Source organism: Macaca fascicularis, chromosome X, assembly GCF_037993035.2.
Source record: "Macaca fascicularis isolate 582-1 chromosome X, T2T-MFA8v1.1".
Lineage (NCBI taxonomy): Eukaryota > Metazoa > Chordata > Mammalia > Primates > Cercopithecidae > Macaca > Macaca fascicularis.
The window spans coordinates 70,864,236-70,884,229 of NC_088395.1; the positions used below are offsets into that span (position 1 = coordinate 70,864,236).

The 19,994-nt window shown below is 37.1% G+C and overlaps 1 protein-coding gene across 16 annotated transcripts in view; it reads right to left on the reverse strand.

Annotated features, from left to right (window-relative positions):
* Nucleotides 1–2,494: 2,494 nt before the first annotated feature.
* The window catches only part of MTMR8 (myotubularin related protein 8), a 111,437-nt gene continuing 93,937 nt past the window's right edge, over nt 2,495–19,994 (reverse strand). For 7 of the 16 annotated variants that reach the window (XM_065538544.2, XM_074028853.1, XM_065538542.2 and 4 more), the window contains 2 exons: nt 9,284–9,410; nt 2,495–7,379 (listed from right to left, as the gene is read on the reverse strand). In XM_065538544.2, coding sequence (XP_065394616.1) covers nt 6,855–7,379; nt 9,284–9,410 — 652 coding nt within the window. In that variant the 3' untranslated portion in view covers nt 2,495–6,854. Of the gene's footprint in view, nt 7,384–9,283; nt 9,411–11,531; nt 13,997–19,994 lie in introns of those variants that run through there. The other 9 variants (XM_074028861.1, XM_074028857.1, XM_074028860.1 and 6 more) reach the window with 4 other exon arrangements.

Sequence of the window (19,994 nt, forward strand, 5' to 3'; positions counted from 1 at the left end):
GATAAGGGTCTTTGAACAATGATTATTTATGATTTTGGTGCATGTTTCTCACCTGACAGGTGAGAAATCCAATGTTGCTTCAGCAAAAGAAGCAAAAGAAAGCTAAGGACTGATCTGCCTCAGGGACATGTTAAGGGGAGAGAATACCACCCATCATCCTTCACTCTCTAGAAGAAGAGAAAACCCAGGACTACATATCACAACAGAAAAATGTTGACAAAGAAAATACACAACTCATAGCATTCTTAAGGAGAGTTTCTACCAGTGTAAAAGCCTTAAAAAGAAAATATAGTAGTCTCAGTACCACTTGGAAAAGACTTTTGGACCTTATTGTGAACAATTTAATCTCAAGGAGCACATGAAATTTTAAATAACTGGAATGCTGGTAATCATGGATAGGTATATACTCTTTTTGTTGAACTGGCCAGGTATGTTTCTGTATTATTCTCTTCCCCCGACCCTTCCCACCTCCTTCTCCACAACTGGGATTCTGTAAGGGCTGATGTAGAGCCCTCTAAAAAGTTAAGTATGAAACCATGAAAATGGTTGAAAGGTTAACAAAGCTGTGGAAGAGAAAAAAGCTTTCAGGTTACCCCCAATGCTTCAAAAAGCACCAAGAGACAGGACACCAGACTTAACATGGAAGCCATTGGTTTCACACATGCCAACTTCTCAGCATATGTTTGTTCAGTTTCTGTAAGACTCATGGGTCTAAATGAGACAGCTGTTTTCAAAGCACACTTCTCTTTTGTGAAAACAGTCACAAATCACAGAGAATGTAACATGCTTTTACTTGCATTGACATGTAAAGGAGACATGGGCTGCCAAGACTGGTGACAATACTAGTACTTCCTATTTCAGGGGAAGGCAAAGACTGTCAGTCCCACAGCCAGGGAATCAGAGAAGATGTTTTATAGGGCTTGAAAAGCACATTTTGCGTTTTTGTTTTTTGCTTTGGAAAAGTTTCTATGCCACCATCAAATACTCTGAAATCACAACTGCCTTTAAAAGGACGAGAAAACAAGAGTCCGTTATGACCTCACATCTTTCCATTTGTCTGTTACTGCCTGACACCTCAACCATTTCTTCACAGTATATTAAAACAAAAACAAAAACATAGGAACAGCATGTAAGGCTTAAGCCTTCTCTTTTTGTTTTTAAATGTGTACATCAAAAGGAAGGTTTTGATTTGGCACTTAGAATAAAGCAATCAGACTTGGTTGGAATCATATCTGCCTGTATCATACAAACAATTCTGAGAGTGAGATGCCTGAAGGTGAGGTAAAAATTTAGTTTAGAGATCACTAAATCATAAACATTGGAAAGTAATAAAGTGAGAATTATCCTCCTAGGTATAAACCAATCTGGAGTACAGTAAGCCCCTTTTGAGAGGGATATTTTAATGTAAAGGTAATTTACGTTACCCTACAAAATTGTTTAGAAAAAGTACACTTAATAAAATACGCTCATAGAAAGATTTCCCAATAGTATATCAAAGCCTAATTAGCATCAAGAAGAGTTGGGTGTTTAATAAAAGCCAGTATGTAACAAAGAACTAACATGATCATCTTTAGTTATTAAACTTCTCTTTCTACTAAATTAAGGCCAAGCTTAAATAGTTACCAATTAGGTTTGAAAAGCACCTCTTAAAAAGACTTGGATTCCTTTTTGGCTGGAAGTGTTCTGAGAAAGGTCTCACTTCCAGTGAAGTGTGAGGGGTATCTCAGACAAAAGGTGTTTCATGTATGTTGGCAGGCAATGACAACTGACTTGCTGGTAAATGAACATAATTTCTAAGGGTACTTTCCAAAGATACACATGTCTAATATATTCACCATAAGCTTTAAATTCTTTTAATTAGTTCTATATAGAGTTTCAGGTTTTCTTTCATAGAGCAAACCTTATTAGTGAATTTCTTCTTTAAAAAGTCAAACTGTTAGCTGTTATTTAAGTTTGTTATTTAAAATTGTTTTATTACTGTGATAAATCTGTCATTCCATAAACTAAGTAAATAATTAATGCATTTTTAAAACGGTGGCCATGGTAGACTCTGAGCATGGCCACAAGCACAGGGACAGAGCCTGCCTCATGCTTAGAAAAGATAAGCAGTAACCCCAGGCCTGTGAAACTTGCGTAGAAAGCAGGCAGAGGTCAGATTAGTGGATGACAGTGGCAGGTGGTTAAATGCCTTCCTATTTAAGTAGAGTAGTCACATGAGAATGGAATTTCTGCTTGGGGAACTGGAAAGGTAGGACAGTGGGGGAAGGGAGTCACATTTCTTTCATAGGATAGGTGCTATATCAGAGTATGAAGTGAAAGCCATTAATAGATCATCTTTTCTAGTACTCCTGGCAACTTACCTTCAAGAGTCTCCTCACTATTGCTGGGCTCCTACCTATAGATAGCTAATCTGCTTTTAATAGTGTATAAATACCTGGATTCCATCTTTTTCTTCTCAGATTTTAATTAATTATTTATTTATTTATTTATTTATTTATTTATTTATTTTCCTATCTTGAACGCTTTGTTCTTCTTCTTTTTTTTTTTTTTCCCGTGGTGAACAGGTTTTATTTAGATAGAGTTTTCATGGCAAAGGGAAACAAAAGATATGGATAAACAAAATCTTTTCCCTAATACATAGTTCAGGTAACATTTTCTAATGTCTCATCTCTTGTTCCAACCAAACCACTGCAGAACATCTAAAAGTACAGCATCTGAATCCATAAATTTCCAATCTCATTCCTGGGGAAAGTGTAGAGTAGTAGCTGGTATTATTGGAACATATTAAAAATTTTGGGATTTTGTCACTGTGGGAGAAATGACTTTTCCAACTCTCTTTTGCCATTCAGGTCTTCAACAATGACCTGCCTCTCAAATATTCCTCTCCAGCTGAAGTTACCCAACCTTCTAAGACAACTAATTAGCCAAGGACCAATCACCTGAGGGCTAAAGTAATTATCAAGACTATATCAACTTGTTCCATGTATTAAATTAGATCACTGGAAAGCTACAGATCCCAAGTTACGGCCTTCTCACTGCATGACTTAATACTCTGTTGTTGAATTTTGAAGTTTAATGGTAAAGGTACAGCCATATGGAAAACATTGCATAAAACAACTGTGACATATAACTGCTTAGTAGATAATCGGATGTCAAGAATATTAAGATATAAGAATTGTTGAAAGACAATACCTTAAAACTTTTTTTTTCTAACGAGCTGGTACAAACCTTGTCTTAAGTAATGCAATCCATGTAACTCCTTACATTTCTTCTTTTGTCTTATTTTCTAATATTAACTGCAATTGCAGCAATCATCTTTACCTTAATTTTTCTGGAACACATATTTTACCCAACTGTTACTTGTATTAATTCTTATTTTAATGGTTCTTTTATATTTTTATTGGTTTTGATGAAGCCAGATCAAATCTAATTTGGATTTAGAAAGGTATAAATAATAGATAAAACCTGCCTACTTTCTTCTATGTTGTCTTTGAAAGTTGATGGAGGGTTATTTTTTGAATTAGAGTATTTTTCACATCAGGAAAACAAAATTAGCTAGGTGTCTGGGTTAGGATGGGGTATCATGGGTATAGCAGAGAAAGAATGGAATAGTTCACTCTAACTTACGCAGAGAGAGAATGCGAATAGTTCACTCTAACTTAGGCCAAGATTGATTTTCTGAAATGGCTTTGGAAATATGCTACCTTTCCAACACTATAGCTCCCTCTTCGGCATTGAAAAGTCTTAGGTTAACTTTATAAAAAGGTGACTTATACTCCTGGTTTAACAACAGCCTGTATATATATATCTTTTAGGATTACTTTGCAGATGGGACATAGGTAAAAAAGCATGGACTGAAGAGAGAAGATGAATGACAAGGGTGTGAACCCTCAGGCACCATTATTTTAGACTGTCTTTCAGTGATCAGTGACTATGATGAGGAAACAGTCTTAGCAGTGAGAGAGGTCTTAGAGAAGATTTAGGTTCTCTTGTTTCTTTTGTGTGTGTGTGTGTGTGTGTGTGTGTGTGTGTGTGTGTGTGATAGAGTTTTGCTCCTGTCACCCAGGCTGGAGTGCAGTAGCGTGGTCTCGACTCACTGCAACCTCCGCCTCTGGGGTTCAGCGCTTCTTGTGCCTCAGCCTCCTAAGTGGCTGGGATTACGGGCACCCACCACCACGCCTGGCTAATTTTTATATTTTAATAGAGACAAGGTTTCACCATGTTGGCCAAGCTGGTCTCCAACTCCTGACCTCAGGTGATCCACCCGCCTCGGCCTCCCAAAATGCTGGGATTACAGGCGTGAGCTACCACGCTTGGCCTAGGTTCTCCTGTTTCTCTTTCTTCCTTTGCGGCCAGGCTCTTCTCAGATTTTTAAATCCAACTGTAAAACCAAAAGGTGTTTTGTGTTGAGAATAAATAGGTGATTTTCATGCAGTCTTTTTTTTTTTTAAGTTCTGTATATTTTATATGTAAGTAATAATGTGGCATGTTAGGGAATAAATATATCAAAGACCAAACAAACTGGCCTCACAGATTTTGAGACTGAAATCAATCCCATGGCCTTAGATAATTAACAAAATAATCCAGTCTTTTAAAAATGCTGTTTTCACCTTTGGAAATACCAGAGTTGTGGTTTACTACTTCTAGTATAGAATTATATTGAAAAGACCTTCCTTTCACTATTGATTAATTTTGTTTTTGATCTAAGAAATAAGATTAGGTACTATGTACTGTACCTGTACAGATCTTTAGGAATAAATCAAGACTCTTCAGTCTTTTATAGAATTTGCAAAAACTACTACATCTTGTCATTTACCTTTTTACTTTCTTCTCTGAAAACACACTCTATCCAGAACATCATGCTAATTAATAAACTGCAAAATGCACATTGAGATATGGGAGAAAGATCTGGGAGCAAGATCCAGAATGGCTCACTGGTGGCAGATTGGTACCGTCATCCTTTTTGGCAACTTCCTTCACAAAGCCAGGAGTAGATGTAGCCTCCAGATCAAAACGGTGTGCACAAACCCCATTTTTTTTTTCCAAAAGAAGTCAAATGACAACTGGCAACATCTGATGATTTAGGTTATATAAAGCAAGGAATAAATCATGGAAAGAGGAGGACCAGCGAGATAAAAAAAGGAAATCATCTTGATGCTTTAAAATTATAGGATCAAGGTAGCTATCAAGAACATGTAAGTAAAATATGGCCTTTATTTATTAATGGGGAAGACCCAAATAAATTAAGAGTTCTTTAAAAACAAAAAATTAAAAATTTACCAAGAGGAAGTAAATAGAAAAATGACTCCTGTTTACATATAAAAAAAGACAACCAAGATGATTTAGAGTTCTTCCACTAAAGAGGATATTTTGGGTCTACAGTTTAGCTAGGGATAAGAAATCAAGGAGCTATCCTGGCACTCCTCTCCTACATTTAAATTAAACCCTTAAAAGGTTCCTCTTTCTCTCAAAGAAAAGCACCTAATGAGGTAATCCTTTAGATATTTCTACGTGCACAACTGGATGTGATAATCAAGGGATGCCTCTTTAAGTCATCTAATTTTTTAGCTTAAGCCAAATATAGAGTATTTGGAACAGACATTTTGGGTGAGGACCTGGATTCTGTTGGTATTAAGAGTTCTGGAATTGCTGAGAATATACAGAGCATGACCTAAACTGACTGAGGCCTATCCTACTCTCAGTATGTGGAAGTAGCAAAATCATGACTGAATATCCAATAGGACAGATGAAAAACCCATCAAGTATATCAACCCCTAGGAGAAAAGCTGGTGTTTAAATAAAAATACATCCCTTTCCCCAGGAGTATCTGGATCTGCTATCAGAATGGACTTTTTTCAAAACTGTACATTAGCACAAGGTGATAAACCTACCAGATTTAAAAGTAGTGCCAATTGTGTCTAAAAAATCCACAAACCTCATGAGATATCTAGATAAGCAAAACCATTTGTCTTCATAAAAAGACCTAAAAAGGGTCCTATTTTCCACAAAACCAGATGGGCACACAGACCATGTCTCAGTCTGAGTCTGAAGCACTGAGATTTTCAGTTACTTCCTGAACTGATGCAATTAATGTTACTAATTCAAACCCCATTAATTTGAAATTTATAATTTTAGACTGTAGTGGATTCAAATTTACCTATGGACTATCTATGAAAAAGGGAATTGGCTAAGTATTATAACAAGACCTAGCTGGCGTGTGGGTTGGGGAAAGCATGTGTTGTAACTTAAGAAAACTTTCCTTATATATTTCAAACCACCAAGCACTCATGCACTCATGCTAACAATTAAGCATCATTTTGATTTCCTTTTCAGGAAAACATTATATGTCTCCATTGGCAATAATGTTAGCTAATATCCCATGACTAAGCATACCTGAAAGTAAGATTTTCTTTTAATATATTCTGCAATTCAGTTACCTACTGTATACCATCTCTCCATACCCTCAAAAGGGTCATTATTGACCACTGTGACAATATTTCCACTTCACTCTCACATTACAGCAGTTAGGATAGAAAATAGGGGCGGTCGATCATTAAGGAAAACAGACAGTAGAACCAGCTTAATATGTGTCTCACCTGAGAGGCAACATTTCTATAGTTAAATCCCATTTTAGAACAATAACATATTCTTTCTCTTGCCTACACTCTGTACTGCTTAATATGAACATATTGGTCACTTAATCAGTAAAGTAATTCCCTTCCAGACTTAAGTGGGGAGAGGGATGCCTTGGCTTCGCTCACTTAAACCAATTGGAAAAGCAGCATAGCCCTCTCTGGGACAAGAATCATTGTAGCTGCTGTAGGTATACCTAGCATGGAAGATGAGTAACTAACTCACTGATGCTTGGAGTAGTCTGCCTCCTTGGTGCTGGCCTTGGAGATGCCTGTGTCCCCCAAGATGCCCATGTCCCCAGAGAAACCCCTGGCCTCAGAAATACCCATGTTTCCAGATATGTCAGTGGCCTCAGAGATATCCATGGCCCCACAGATTCCTAAGTCTTCGGAGAAGCCCATAGTCTCAAAGGTGCTCATGTCTCCAGAGATGCCCATGGCCTCAGAGATGCCTGTCCCTCCAGAGATGCCCACATCCCCAGAGATATTTATGGCCCTAAGGCTGCTCACAATCTCACAATGGTTATGGTGGAGGTCTGCACACTGGCTTTTTACTTGATCCATCTGAGCTCGGAGGCCTCCTTCCCTGGAGAGGGTGCCATTCTCCATCAAGGTATTCAGGTCTCCATCGATACCCATGAAGCCAAGAGGATTGGTCAAAGGACTTCCCAGATGCTGGGATAATAAGTTTCCTAATTGAGTGCAGGTACAGATCTCTTCTGGTGGCTCATCACGGGCTTTTAGTTTCTGCCTCAGGAGCAAGAAAGGGTTAAGAAGAATTAGAAACAGGAGAAAAACTAGGCAAACATCACCTTGATCTGCAGAGATCCTATTGCTGTCACTTATAATGGTAGCAAATGACCTTTTGCTCGACCCCTCCCCAACAACATCTTTCCCTCATCACATGCCATAGTACTTTAGAAGCCCTACCATTGAAGAATCTCAAAGGTCTTATATCTATAAAAGTCCTCTTTTATGATAAGTGCAATTTTGTTCATGGGATGGGGAGAGGGCGGGGGAATAGATCACTAATATTTATTGAATACTTCTATGTGCTAGGCACTTTACACACAGTATTTCTGTTTATCCTTATAATAAACCTATTAGTTTAGGTATTAGCTATATTTTACAGATGAAGAAACTGAGGCTGAGAGAAGTTAAGTAAGTCACCCAAATTTGCACACGTACGAAGTAAACAACTAGGATCTGACCCTGCATCTACCTAATGCCAAAGTCTATGACCTGTCATCTACCTCATGCTACCTCTAACAGATATTTTCACTTTCAGAGATAATATAATGATTCACTGATACTTTACAACAGTGATTCTTTGGGGTCATAAGTCCCCATTGAAAACGTGATGAAAATTATGGACCTTCTCTTCAGAAAAATGCATACATTTTTCTGAAGGTGATGGGGGGAGTCTTTTAAATTTTCATTTTGTACCTTATTATATTCTGTATTTTCTAACTTTACACTTATATTGTCTTTTAAAAAAAGTAAACAGGGTTATCTGGGTGATACTATCAGCCATTTTTGTTTTTCTGCTCTGTATTAAAAAAAGAAAGTTAATAACACACATACATAACAACACATACACACTTCAAAAAGAAGTCTTTCCAGAGTGATCTGAGTCTATGTGAAATGAATCTGATTCTCTCTCAGGAGTCAGGCAGGGATAAGTGAGAGGGCTGGGTCAAGAATAGGGCACCTTCCCTGAGGGCCTTGTGGAAGAATCTGCTAGTAGCTAAAAGAGGAGCCCTAAGAAGAAGTTTCTCTACTACATCTAATCTACTGAAGACTGGGCCTTCTCGGGGATGCATGCTTCCTACGATTTTAAGTTATGCTTTAGTTCGCCCTCCCACCTTTTTTTCAAATGGAACCAAGTAACTGGCTGTTGCCTCCCAAGAGGACATTAAAAAGGTTGGGATCTGATGTAATCACAACACATTTATTTTCACAATAAAATGACATTTGTTTACTTACAGGAAGCAGAAAAGCTATGCCTTATCTGGCTTAAAGTGGGTTCACATCCAGTTCCTAAATAGCACACCATTTCCAATAATTCTTTTCTAAGAGGTACCTTTCCCCTGTCCTTCAAACAAACCCTTAGGGATCCCTACATTTCATAAGCAGCTCAGTTTATGAAATCAACAAGAAATAATTTTTGAGTTCTGTAACCTGTAATTAAAAAACAAGTGTCCAACATGGTCACTCAATAAGCTGAGTTTGCAGTCTACATGGGAAGGAAATAAGAACCTTCTTTTATAAGATTTTTAATTGGAAAACAGCAATTGCACTGTTCTTATCAGTATACCCAAGATGTTATATTTATTCTCTTGATGGATAACAAATGCTATGTGATTTCCCTAGTCATTCCCTCTTGTTCCTCCTACTCATTCCATCCAGATCCAAAAAGAGATAAAGAGAACAACTTTACTTGTTTATCTAGTTGAGTGACATATTTACCACATTTTGGGAAGTAAGAAAAGGAGTTATGCTGAAAGCTTTGTAGACACGGGACACATGAAAAGCCAAAGAGTATAAAAAAGCCAGTCAGGGAGCTTTCCACAAGTATCAATTCAACTCCAAGCAGGCTGGACCTACCCAGAATGGGCAAGAAGATCTCTCTTTGGGACTTTTCTCCTCACCTTTTCTAGTTCATGCACATCTGTCTCCAGCATTGCTCTCTGTTTCTTAATTTCCAGGAGGTTCTCTAGTATACTCTGCTTGGCCTGCAGCCCTTTGTCAAAGCGGTTATACATCCCACACCAGAACCTCAAATAGACAAAAAGGGTGGGGGGGGGGAGTGGGTTAGTTTAGCTGGAGTGATTGATTACCAATGTTTTCCTTGTGCCAAGAAAATATTAGCCTAGTAGGTGGGAAGATCTCATGAGTACTGTAATTTGATGACATTAAAAAGAATGGACATGCTCATAATTGGAAAGAGTAAAGATACCAGCAGAAAAATCTCAGGTGAAGGAGACACTTTAGACTTTAGCAAACTTGAGGTTCTTTTAAACAATCAAATTATGCTTTTACTTTGAGATAATTATAGACTCACATGTAGTTTTATGAAATAATAAGGGAGAGGAGTGACATCACCAAGATGGCAGAATAGGAAGCCCTGGACTCTCCTTCCCCCAATGGATACACTAATTTAATTGCAACACAAGGATCAATTCCCTTTATGAGAAATCCAGCAACTCATGGAGAGGCTTCTGCAGCCTGGATAAGTATGAAACCAACCAGATTGTAAATAAAACATCTGTAGAAAAAGCAGAAACATCCACTCATCATAATCCCTACTCCCAGCACAGTGCCACAGGATCAGGAGGAAACCCCCATTCCCAGCTTCTACCTCAGAATGGAAGAAGCTGGACTGCACATCTAACATCCCAACTTCTCCAGGTGCCACCTGAAAGACCGGCTTCTTTCTCACCTATTTCAAAGAGTTGAAAGGGTCTGGCATGTGATAGTGTCCGGAGGGCTACAGAGAAGAAAGTGGCAGTTTCAACTAGCATGTAGGCATGTACCACAGCTCCTGTACCTGGCTCAACACAGGGTAGGGGGAAAATCCCAGTTCCCAGCTTCTCCCTGGGAAGGGGAAAAGTTGGAACATGCACCCAGCATTCTAAATTCTCCAGGATCTACCAAGGGAATGGCTTTTGTGCCACCTGCCTAGGAGCATTGATGAAACTGGACATACTCTGGATGCCTGGGGGACACTAATAACAAAGACAGCAGTTTAAACTAGGACAATGGGTTGAAAGGCCCACAGAAGCTCTGGCTTGGTTGGCTGGTGAATGTCTTCTCCTATACAAGGCCAATTCATATGACTGGGAGTGATAGTGGATTTTTCTAATGTGGAGAAAAAGGGTAACACAATCTGAACAAAGAAAGAAGCTAAAACTCCAGAAAGTGACTCTAATGAAAATATATGAATGACCCGACATAGAACTCAAAGTATCCCTCATGGAAAATCTCAACAAGCTCAGGAGAACAATCCATAAACAAAGTGAAAATTTCAACAAAGAGACAGAAAATGTAAAAGAATAGGCAGATGTCTTAAAGCTGAAGAATACAATAACTGAAGTAAAGAATCCAATAGAGGAGTTCAACAACAGACTAGAGCAAGCAGAAAAAAGACTAAGCAGACTCAAACACAGATTATTTGTCATTATCCAGTCAGAGGGACACAAAGCAAAAAGAATAAAAAAATAAATAAAATAGCTTAAGGGACCTATGGGACACCATTAATTAGCAGACCAATATATGCATTATGGGAGTCCCAAGAGAAGATAGGAAGGACTAGAAATCTTATTTAAAGAAATAATGACTGAAAACTCTCTAAATCTGGGGTAGGAAATGGATATCCAGATCTAGGAAGCCAAAATGACCCAAATACGATGAATCTAAAGAAATCCACACTGAGACATATGATAATCAAATTGTCAAAAGTGAAAAACAGAATTTTGAAAGCAGTAAGATAAAACCAACTTGTCATATGCAGGAAAATCCATTAGGACCATCAGCAGACATCTCAGCAAAAAAACCTTTCAGGTCAGAATAGAGTAGAGAGTGGGATAATATATTCAAAGAGCTGAAGGAAAACTAAAACTATGAACCAATAATGATATATGTAGCAAAACTGTTCTTCAAAAACTAAAGAGAGAACACGACTTTCCCAGACAAACAAAAGCTAAGGGAGTTCATTACCACTAGACCTGCCTCACAGGAAATCTAAAGGGAAGTCTTCTCTTTAGATTGAAAGGGAAATGAAAATGAAAACAAAAATGAAAGAATGCTAAATAGCAACACAGTAGCATAAAAAAGTATAAAAGTTGTTGGTGAAGGTAAGTATATAAACTAATAAAGAATACTATATTACTGTAATGATTGTGGGTAAGTCACTTTTAATTGTAGTATAAAGTTTTTAAAAAGTATTAACATAATTATAAAGTATGCCAATGAATATACAATATAAATAGATGTAAACTTTGACATGAATAACATAAGGGAGAAGAAGAAAACGTGTAATGTGTGCATAATTGAAGTTAAGTTGTTACTTGCTTAAGACAAGAGTGTTAGACTGTTAGATATTTTATGTAAGCCCCATGGTAGCTACAAAGGAAATACCTACAGAAGTTAAAAAAAAAAAAAAAAAAAAAAAGTGAAACAAATCAAAGCATAAACTAAACAAACAAACAAACAAAACAAACAAAACATAAAGGAAGAGAGCAAGAAATGAAAAGAGGAACAACAACAAAATCCCTACAAGGCAAACAGAAAACAATGAACAAAATGGCAACAGTAAATCATCCCCTATCAATAATTACTTGAAATATATTCATAGATTAAACTCCTCAATAAAAATACACAGAAAGACTGAATAGTTTAAGAAAAACATCCTATTATATGCTGTCTATAAGAGACTCACTTTAGATTTAAGGGTACACATAGACTGAAAGTGAAGAGATAAAAAAAGATATTCCATGCAAATTGTAACTTAGAAAAAGAAAAAATGCACGTGTGGCAATAGTAATATCAGACAAAATGAACTTTAAGTCAAAAAATGTCACTGAGACAATGAAGAATTTTATATAATTATGGAAGAATCAATACACCAGGAAAATATAACAATTATAAATATATATGCATTCAACATCAGAGTACCTAAATATGTAAAGCAAACACTGATGGAACTGATGGGAGAAACAGACAAAAATACAGTAATAGATTACTTCGATACTCTACTTTCAATTATGGATAGAAAAATCAGAGAAAGAAATCAAAAAACAAATAGCAGACTTGAACAACTCTATGGAACAAATGGACCTAATAGATATACAGAATATTCAACCCAGTAACAGTACAATACACATTCTTTTCAAAAGTACATGTAACATTCTTCAAGGTAGATCACATGTTAGGTCATAAAATAGAGCTTATCAAATTTAAGAAGATTAAAATCATACCAAGTATTTTTTTCTGTTCACAATGGAATGAAACTAGAAATCAATAGCATAAAGGAAACCTGGAAAGTTAAAAAATATATGGAAATTAAAAAAACACACTCTTAAACAACCAGTGGGTCAAAGAAGAAATCAAAAGGGAAATTGGAAATTATCTTGAAACAAACAAAACCACAACATACCAAAATATGTAGGATGCAGCAAAGGCAGTACTAAGAAGGAAATTTATAAGCTCAGCTATTACAGAAAACGGTATGGAGGTTCGACAAAAAATTAAAAATGGAAGTACCATATGATCCAGCAATCCCACTTCTGGGTAGAGGAACTGAAATCAGTATTTTGAAGAAATATCTGCACTCTCATGTTCATTCTGGCATTATTCACAAAAGTCAAGATATGGACTCAACCTAAGAGTCCATCAATAGATGACTGAATAAAGAAAATGTGATAAATATACATAATGGAATACTATTCTACCTTAAAAAAGAAATAAATGCTGTCATCTGTGACAACATAGATGGAACTGGAGGACACTATGTAAGTGAAATAAACCAGACACAGAAAGACAAAAACTCTGTTCTCACTTATACGTGGAAGCTAGAACAATCAAACTCATAGAAACAGAGAGTAAAATTGTGGTTATCAGAGGTTGAGATAGGAGAGAATGGGGAGATGCTGGCCAAAGGGTAGAAAGATGCAGTTAGATAAAAGGAATGAGTTTTTGAGGTCTTCTGCCCAGCATGCTGACCATGGTTGACAATAATGTATTGTATATTTCAAAATTGAAGAGAGTAAATTTCAACTGTCTCACCACAAAAAATGATGGCTAAATGAGGTGATAGATATGTTAATTAGCTTGATTTAATCATTCCTCATTTTATTAATATATCAAAACATCACACTGTACACCTGAAATATATACAATTATGACTGGCCAATTAAAAATATTAATAAAAAGAGAAATTTATAGTGATAAATTATAGTGATAATTTATAGTGATACTAAAAAAGAAGAAAGATCTAAAATGAAAAACCTAACTTTATATCTCAGGAACTAGGAAAAGAACAAACTAGCCCAAAAGTAGTGGAGGAAGGAATAATAAAGACTAGAGAAGAAATAAAAGAACTAGTGAATATAAAATCAAAGAAGCTAAGAGGTGAGGCCAGATGCAGTGGCTCACTCTTATAATCCCAGCACCTTGGGAGGCCAAGGCAGGAGAATTGTTTGAGGCCAGAAGTTCAAGACCAGCCTGGACTACACAGAGAAACCCCACCTCTACAAAAAAATTTAGAAAACAGCACATGCTTGTAGTCCCAGCAACTTGGGAGCTGAGTTTGAAGGACTGCTTGAGCCTTGTCCTGTCTGCAGCCAGGCCAGCAGAGTGAGTCTCTGTAAAACAAACAAACAAACAAAGAAACTAAGAGGTGTTTATTTTTCAGAAAAAAAATTCCAAAATTGATAAAACTTTAGCTAGACTAATACATAAATAAAATCAGAAATGAAAAAGGAGACATTACAACTGATGTAACAAAATTTTAAAAGATCATAAAGACAACAATGTACCAATAAATTGGATAACCTAGAATAAATGGATAAATCCTTAGAAACATACAACCTACCAAGACTGAATCACAAAGAAAAACTGAACAGACTAGTATTGACTAAAGAAATTGAATCAGGAATCAAAAACCTCCCAGCAAAGAAAAGCCCAGGGCTAGAGGCTTCACTGAAGAATTCTCCCAAATATTTAAAGAATTAATGCTTTTTAAATTGTGTCTATTTGATTCTTCTCTCTTTTCTTCTTTATTAGTCTGGCTAGTAGTCTATCTATTTTGTTGATCTTTTGAAAAAACCAGCTCCTGGACTCATTAATTTTTTTGAAGGGTTTTTCATGTCTCTATCTCCTTCAGTTCTGATCTGATCTTAGTTACTTCTTGTCTTCTGCCAGAATTTGTTTGCTCTTGCTTCTCTAGTTCTTTTAATTGTGATGTTAGGGTGGTGATTTTAGATCTTTCCTGCTTTCTCCTGTGGGCATTTAGTGCTACAAATTTCCCTCTAAAGGCAGGTTTAGCTGTGTCCCAGAGATTCTGGTATGTTGTGTCTTCGTTCTCATTGGTTTCAAAGAACTTATTTATTTCTGCTTTAATTTCATTAATTACCCAGTAGTCATTCAGGAGCAGGTTGTTCAGTTTCCATGTAGTTGTGCAGTTTTGAGTGAGTTTCTTAATCCTGAGTTCTAAATTGATTGCACAGTGGTCTGAGAAACTGTTTGTTATGATTTCCGTTCTTTTGCATTTGCTGAGGAGTGTTTTACTTCCAATTATGTGGTCAATTTTAGAATAAGTGCAACGTGGTGCTGAGAAGAATGTATATTCTGTTGATTTGTGTTGGAGAGTTCTGTAGATGTCTATTAGTTCGGCTTCGTCTAGAACTGAGTTCAAGTCTCATTGCTCCATCTAATATTGACAGTGGGGTATTAAAGTCTCCTGCTATTATTGTATGGGAGTCTAAGTCTCTTTGTAGGTCTCTAAGAACTTGCTTTATGAATCTAGGTGCTCCTGTATTGGGTGCATATAAATTTAGGATAGTTAGTTCTTCTTGTTGCATTGATCCCTTTACCATCATGTAATGCCCTCCTTTGTCTTCTTTTTTGACCTTTGTTGTTTTAAGACTGCTTTTTTTAAAATTTATTTTTTATTTTTTGCTTTCCATTTGCTTGGTATATATTCCTCCATTCCTTTATTTTGAGCCTATGTGTGTCTTTGCATGTGAGATGGGTCTCCTGAATACAGCACACCAATGGCTCTTGACTCTTTATCCAATTTGCCAGTCTGTGTCTTTTAATTGGGGGCATTTAGCCCATTTACTTTAAGATTAATATTATTATGTATGAATTTGATCCTGTCATTATGATGCTAGCTGGTTATTTTGCCTGTCAGTTGATGTGATTTCTTCATAGTGTCGATGGTCTTTACCATTTGGCATGTTTTTGCAGTGGCTGGTACTGGTTGTTCCTTTCCATGTTTAGTGCTTCTTTCAGGAGCTCTTGTAGGGGAGGCCTGGTGGTGACAAAATCTCTCAGCATTTGCTTGTCTGTAAAGGAGTTTATTTCTCTTTCACTTATGAAGCTTAGTTTGGCTGGATATGAGATTCTGGGTTGAAAATTCTTTAAGAATGTTGAATATTGGCCCCCACTCTCTTCTGGCTTGTAGGGTTTCTGCAGCGAGATACGCTGTTAGCCTGATGGGCTTCCCTTTGTGGGTAACTCGACCTTTCTCTCCCTTAACATTTTTTCCTTCATTTCAACCTTGGTGAATCTGACGATTATGTGTCTTGGTGTTGTTCTTCTCGAGGAGTATCTTTGTGGTGTTCTCTGTATTTCCTGAATTTGAATGTTGGCCTGTCTTGCTAGGTTGGGTAAGTTCTCCTGGATAACATCCTAAAGAGTGTTTTCCAACTTGGTTCCATTCTCCTCATCACTTTCAGGTACACGAATCAAATGTAGGTTTGGTCTTTTCACATAGTCCCATATTTCTTGGAGGCTTTGTTCGTTTCTTTTCATTGTTTATTCTCTAATCTTGTCTTCATGCTTTATTTCATTAAATTGATCTTCAATCTCTGATATCTTTTCTTCCGCTTGGTCAGTTCAGCTACTGATACTTCTGTATGCTTCATGAAGTTCTCGTGCTGTGTTTTTCAGCTCCATCAGGTCATTTATGTTCTTCCTTAAACTGGTTATTCTAGTTAGTAATTCATTTAACTTTTTTTCAAGGTTCTTAGCTTCCTTGAATTGAGTTAGAATATGCTCCTTTAGCTCAGAGGAGTTTGTTGTTACCCATCTTCTGAAGCCTACTTCTGTCAATTCATCAAACTCATTCTCCCTCCCATTTTATTCCCTTGCTGGCAAGGAGTTGTGATCCTTTGGAGGAGAAGAGGTGTTCTGGCTTATGGAATTTTCAGCCTTTTTGCGCTGGTTTTTCCTCATCTTTGTGAATTTATCTACCTTTGGTTTTTGAAGCTGGTGAGCTTCAGATGGGGTTTCTCTGTGGATGTCCTTTTTGTTAATGTTGATGATATTTCTTTTGCTGTTCTGTTTTTTTTTTTTTTTTTTTGACGGAGTCTCACTCTGTCCTCCAGGCTGGAGTACAATGGTGAGATCTCAGCTCACTGCAACCTCTGCCTCCTGGGTTCAAGTGATTCCCCTGCTTCAGTCTCCTGAGTAGCTGGGACTACAGGTGGGCGCCACCACGTCTAGCTAATTTTTTGTATTTTAGTAGAGACAGGGTTAAACCATGTTCATCAGGCTGGTCTTGAACTCCTGACCTTGTGATCCACCTGCCTCAGCCTTCCAAAGTACTGGGATTACAGGCATGAGCCACTGTGAACAGCCAATGTTGATGCTATTTCTTTCTGTTTGTTAGTTTTCCTTCTAACAGTCAGGTCCCTCTGTTGCAGGTCTGCTGGAGTTTGCTGGAGGTCCACTCCAGACCCTATTTGCCTGGTTATCACCAGTGGAGTCTGCAGAATAGCAAAGATTGCTGCCTGTTCCTTCCTCTGGAAGCTTTGTCCCAGAGGGGCACCTGCCAGATGCCAGCCAGGGCTCTCCTGTATGAGATGTCTGTTGACTCCTGCTGGGAGGTATCTCCCAGTCAGGAGGCATGGGGGTCATGGACCCACCTGAGGAAGCAGTCTGTCCCTTAGCAGAGCTCAAGCACTGTACTGGGAGATCCATTGCTCTCTTCAGAGCTGGCAGGCAGGAATATTTAAGTCTGATGAAGCTGTGCCCACAACCGCCCCTCCCCCCCAACACTTCTCAAATTATTTCAAGAAATCAAAAAGGAGGGCATGCTTCCAAACTCATTTTATGTTAGCCAGAGTTACCCTTATACCAAAGAAAATTATAGGCTAATATTGCTGATATTGAATATAGATGCAAAAATCTTCATGAAAATACTAGCAAACTGAATTCAACAGGACATCAAAAGGAACGTATACCACCATCAAGCACAATTTATCCCTGCAATGCAAGGATAATTCAACATGTGCAAATTAATTAATATGAGACACCACATTAACAGAATGAAAGATAAAAATTACATGATTACCTCAATAGATGCAGAAAAAATGTGGCAAAATTCAATCCTCTTTCATAATAAAAACTCAGTAATTTAGGTATGGGAGGGATTTATCTGAACACAATAAAGTGTATATATTACAAACACACAGTAAACATCATACTCAATGTTGAAAGACTGAAAGCTTTACCTTTAAGATTGGGAATAAGACAAGAAAGCCTGCTTTCACTAAACCTAAGCATGCAGGTAAGAGACTTATACACAATAAACTACAAAACATTGTTGAAAGAAATTAAAGATGATACAAATGAATAGAAAGACATTCCCTGTTCATGAATTGAAAGACTTAATATTGTTAAGATGTCAATACTACCCAAAGGGATTTACAGATTTAATGCAGTTTCCATCAAAATCACAATGGTGGTTTTTTATAGAAATGGAAAAAATACATCCTAAAATTTATATGGAATTGCAAGTCACTCTGAATAGCAAAAACAATCTTGAAAAATAAGACAAAGTTGCAGGTCACACACTTCTTGACTTCAAAACATATTATTAAGCTACAGTAATCAATACAATATGGTACTGGCATGAAGACACACATATGGACCAATGGAATAGAACACAGAACCCAGAAATAAACCATTGCATATACAATGAAATGATTTTTGATAACAGTGCCAAAATAATTCAATGCAGAAAGGACAGTCTTTCAAAGAAATAGGTGCTGGGAAAACTTTATATCCACATGCAAAAGAATGAAATAGAAATGAATAAATTCCTGGACACATACACCCTCACAAGACTAAACCAGGAAGAAGTTGAATTATTGAACAGACAAATAACAAGTTCTGAAATTGCAGCAGTAACAAATAGGCTACCAACTAAAAAAAGCCCAGGACCAGATGAATTCACAGCCAAATTCTACTAGAGGTACAAAGAGGAAATGGTACCATTCCTTCTGAAACTATTCCAAACAATTGAAAAGGAGTGACTTCTCCTTAACTCACTTTATGAGGCCAGCATCATCCTGATAGCAAAACCTGGCAGAGACACAACAAAGAAAGAAAACTTCAGGCCAATATCCCTGATGAACATCGATGCAAAAATCCTCAATAAAATACTGGCAAACTGAATCCAGTAGCACATCAAAAAGATTATCCACCACAATCAAGTCGGCTTTATCTCTCAGAGGCAAGGCTGGTTCAACATACACAAATCAATAAACGTAATTCATCACATAAACAGAATCAATGACAAAAACCACATAATTATCTCAATAGATGCAGAAAAGGCCTTCAATAAAATTCAACGTCCTTCATGTTAAAAACTCTCAATAAACTAGGTATTGATGGAACGTATCTCAAAATAATACGAGTTATTTATGACAAACCCACAGCCAATATCATACTGAATGGGCAAAAGCTGGAAGCATTCCCTTTGAATACAGGCACAAGACAAGGATGCCCCCTCTCACTACTCCTATTCAACATAGTATTGGAAGTTCTGGCCAGGGAAATCAGGCAAGATAACGAAATAAAGGGTATTCAAATAGGAAGAGAGGAAGTCAAATTGTCTCTGTTTGCAGATGACATGATCCTATATCCAGAAAACACCATCGTCTCAGTCTAAAAGCTCCTTAAGCTGATAAGCAACTTCAGCAAAGTCTCAGGATACAAAATCAATGTGCAAAAATCTCAAGCATTGCTATACCACCACCAAAAAATAGACAAGCTGAGAGTCAAATCATGAATGAACTTCCATTCACAATTGCTACAAAGAGAATACAATTCCTAGGAATACAGCTAACAAGGGATGTGAAGGCCCTCTTCAAGGAGAACTAGAAACCACTGCTCAAGGAAATGAAAGAGGACATGAACAAATGGAAAAACATTTCATCCTCATGGATAGGAAGAATCAGTATCATGAAAATGGCCATACTGCCCAAAGTAATTTAGAGATTAAATGCTATTCCCATCAAACTACTATTGACATTTTTCATAGAATTAGAAATAACTACTTAAAAATTCATATGAAATAAAAAAAAAACAGCCCATATAGCCAAGACAATCCTAAGCAAAAAGAACAAAGCTAGAGGCATCACACTAGTTGACTTCAAACTATACTACAAGGCTATACAGTAACCAAAACAGCATGGTACTGGTACCAAAACAGACACATAGACCAATGAAACAGAATAGAGATCTCATAAATAACACCACACATCTACTACCATCTGATCTTCGACAAACCTGACAAAAGCAAGTAATGGAGAAAGGATTCCCTATTTAATAAAAGGTGCTGGGAAAACT